The 3,700-nt window shown below is 34.4% G+C and overlaps 1 protein-coding gene across 1 annotated transcript; it reads left to right on the top strand.

Moving 5' to 3' along the window:
- The first annotated feature begins 223 nt into the window (after window positions 1-223).
- Window positions 224-1,293, top strand: LOC125060966 (twist-related protein-like). The gene has a single exon (XM_047666097.1). The coding sequence runs from the start codon at window positions 297-299 to the stop codon at window positions 1,107-1,109; it is 813 nt and encodes a 270-aa protein (XP_047522053.1). The 5' UTR covers window positions 224-296; the 3' UTR covers window positions 1,110-1,293.
- Window positions 1,294-3,700: the final 2,407 nt, after the last annotated feature.

The following is a 3,700-nucleotide window of genomic DNA, read 5'->3' as shown; positions in this document are numbered from 1 at the left end:
ACTGTAAATCAAAGACAGGATGCTTTATTGGTGAAATCAATATGGCGTCCGAGCAAATATACAAAGTACATAATATAGGTAAATGCGACCCTAAAGACGGACAGGACAAGATAAGCATTGATAGACCGTAGCGCCATCTCACTCTAACGCATACAACCCTGCAAGAGTGGGAGGTGCGCCGAGCGGGAGGCGCTTGCACCGAAACCGGTCCGTTTTTTTGTCTTGTCAATGAAAATCGGGCAGGGGCAGGGCGTCTCAAGACATTCAGTCAGTTTCTAGACGCGCATTAACCGCACATGTTGCACGACGCTACCCACCTCGCGCCCGCGTTTCAAACTATGAGTTACGACTGTGAAAGAGTGCCTATCAAACGCGAAAACGAATGTCCTGAAGAGGACGAATACTACGGTTACGCGCCGATCCAAGTCAAACGTGATACGGAAATGCAGGGTTTCGTGTCGTCTTCACCAACACACCTAATGGACCTCAGCAACGGGTCGGAACGGCCGCTTCAACAACCTTGGCCTGCAAATGTTATATTCGATAACGAAGAAAGGGATTACCAGCAACAGTTCGCATACGATCCCATGTACGGGCAGCGGCAGTACCGAAACTTTTATTTTGAAGACTCAAATTCCCAAGACAGACTAGGCCCTTACTACGAAGCCGAGGCGCCCTCCGTGGAGTCAACATACCGCGCTTCAACTGAAGAACACAGTGAGGAGAGCGACGAGCATAGACGAACAAAGAAAAGGTCATCAAAATCGTCTCGCAAGAAAACGCAATCCTTCGAAGAGATGCAGATACAACGAGTGATGGCGAATGTCAGAGAGCGGCAACGAACCCAAAGCTTGAACGAGGCGTTCGCGAGTTTACGACAAATCATTCCATCTCTGCCCAGCGATAAGCTATCCAAAATACAGACCCTGCAATTGGCTACCCAATATATAGAATTTTTGTACCAAATCCTGTCTAACAGTGAATCTACGGCGAGTAGCGATAGCAGTGATGTCGGGAGTGAACACGGGAAATACTTAGCACAAGATAAACTAAGCTACGCCTTTTCTGTATGGAGAATGGAAGGCGAGTGGACCAATGGTCAAACGTGATAGTGAATAATACTTTGTGTAAAAAGACGTTATACGGTAAATAGTTTGTAAGACAAATTGTGATAGTCACGAACCAAATATAGGGATAAATATAGGTTTTAGTACTAAGCTTTACCTGCATACCAAAAATGTAATATTCCAGTTTTGTACATTTTATCTTAAGTAATAAATAATACTTTCATAATTTTTATCTTTTATTTATATTTGAATATTTATTTACAAAATAGTTTACATAAACACTACGTAAAATCCATTTGTTGCATATATCATACTTTTTACAAAGTTTATTCTATACAGAATTAAAACTGTTTATATACTTATTTACATACAACATTTTACCTATTTAATATTAGGACACATAGATAATATTACGTTACCTTCATAATTGAAACACATTTGGCAAATTACAATATGTACAAACATATATAAAATAACCCTCATGAAATCAGAAAAATGTAAAATTGTGCAAAAAATATCAAATGAAAATCTGATAAATTTTTAGAACCTTCGAAATTAAGTGTTTAACACTAAAAATTCTTTTTAAATTTATTACTCTTATTAAAAAAAATGCGATAAGACGCGGGTTGATAGTAGTAACAATCATATCTCCAAATGTTCAGACTACAACACAATATTTCAAACATTTTTTTTATACAATTAAAAAATATTCAAACACAAAATATATGAAATAGAAGTATAACTAGAGGAAACTTTGAGTCAGCCGCCCTTTACAGTCAAACATATGAGCTGTTGTCTAACAATAGAAGTTTGCAATAGCGTAAAATTAATAAAAATCCTGAACTTTTTAATCTATGAATCAGCGCCAGTAACAGTAACTATCAATATATATTTTTTTATAATAATTTAAATTCGATTTAGTTATTCTAATACAACGCATGTGTAGCAATTTAGACCTGGTAAAAACATTGAAATCGCTATTGGAAAATATAGACTACATACGCAGAATTTATTAAAAATTACACAAAAATACGAGTAATATAACACATGTTAATAGTGGTCATAGAAACAGAGACCAATCAATGTTACTTCGGTATGTTAAATTATTGTACACACATAAGTAGTAAGTCTGAAACACCCGAACCCAATAACCTATCTCATTCCATAATCCACCATCTGAGATAGTAATCTTAATCCAAACATTGTAACAATTGTGCCAATAACAAATCGACGGATTGTAATAGCCATCTGTCGATACAAGCTATGGGAGGTCGTATCGGAGTCTGTAGATAACCTTTGTATGAAAATGACAGTGGACGAAAGCTCGATTTCAACAGTTAATTATTTTAACAAATTTTAACTTACACCAGTTTTTTAAATAATTAAAGAAACTGTTTGTTATGTTTAAAACATAGACATGCATAGTTTAATGTTATTTGTACGGTTTTATTTACTTTATTTAATTTACATTGATTATCAAATATGAGTGTAAACTCGGTAAAATGGAACGACAAAACGCATTATATACGTTGCCAAAAATGGATTGTTTTCGTAGGGTTTGGTTATTGGGATGCAGATAGGAGATCGATCGACTGCCACGGTCTGATCTCAGATAGTGGATTAATTATTGGGTTCAGGCGTAAGTCACGACTCTGAATCCTTGGATAATACAAGGGGACTTTTTTGAACTAAGCCAAGTACTAATAATAATATTTTTTTGTAGAAATTTTCATTTGCTAATAATAATTTGCATCTACCAATTAGAATAACTACTTGAGAATCTGTGTGTACTTTTAGTTCTAATGTTTAGTTCTCTTGTAGAGATAAAATAGTAAATTCATTAATCACAATTCTAAGGTAATAAATAGCCATTAGTTCATAGTTTTTACTGGAGATGACTTATTGTATATATGTTAGAGAAAGGCAATTGATCAACGTACCTACGATGAAAAAAAATTGAAATTATTTTGAAAAAATCGATTTATCTCTCATATACCACAACCTGTTCTTAATTAATTGTTCTTGCTTGAAGAGTCTCTTAAAAAACCTGTCTCATTTCATCGCAGCATAAACACATTTGACAGAAAGAGATGTAAGACTTTCGTTAAAAGAGTTTATATTGATTTTGGTTTTATGAATAGAGGATTTATTATTGTAACACACCATTTAACTTATATTTGGGATTTTAATAATGCAATCAGAGTTAGCAACTTATATTCGATAAAAAAAAATATGCCGAAATTACTATTTGTATTTCCAAGATAACAAGTAAACCTAATGAATGGTTTCGCTATGAATTCCGTGGGTTAATCCGAAATCAATAAAAAATGAAACTGCGTCTTAACAATTGCAGTTTTTATTTAAGTTACTTAAGATGTCATGTGGGACATGGTGTAATGGTTGCACTCCTTACAAAACAAAAATACTTGGCGATTAAAAAGAGCGGCGGAGAGTTTATTGCCAGTTCTTCTCATCCGTTCTACATCCTTGATTTGGGAACTGGCAGTAAGTGTACAAACAAAAACACACACACATAAACACACAAAATAACAATAATCAAAGAGAAAAAAATTAATAAAAAGATATTATGAATGTTCATAAGTGTACATTGTGTTACCTAAATGAATAAATGA

This window comes from Pieris napi, chromosome 22, assembly GCF_905475465.1.
Source record: "Pieris napi chromosome 22, ilPieNapi1.2, whole genome shotgun sequence".
Lineage (NCBI taxonomy): Eukaryota > Metazoa > Arthropoda > Insecta > Lepidoptera > Pieridae > Pieris > Pieris napi.
The sequence above is the reverse complement of the archived record's forward strand: the minus strand, read 5'-3'. Positions and strand labels throughout refer to the sequence as shown.

Bases quoted from the DNA above. Each gene is read 5' to 3' on its own strand.
- LOC125060966 (XM_047666097.1), top strand. From the start codon at position 297: ATGTTGCACGACGCTACCCACCTCGCGCCCGCGTTTCAAACTATGAGT.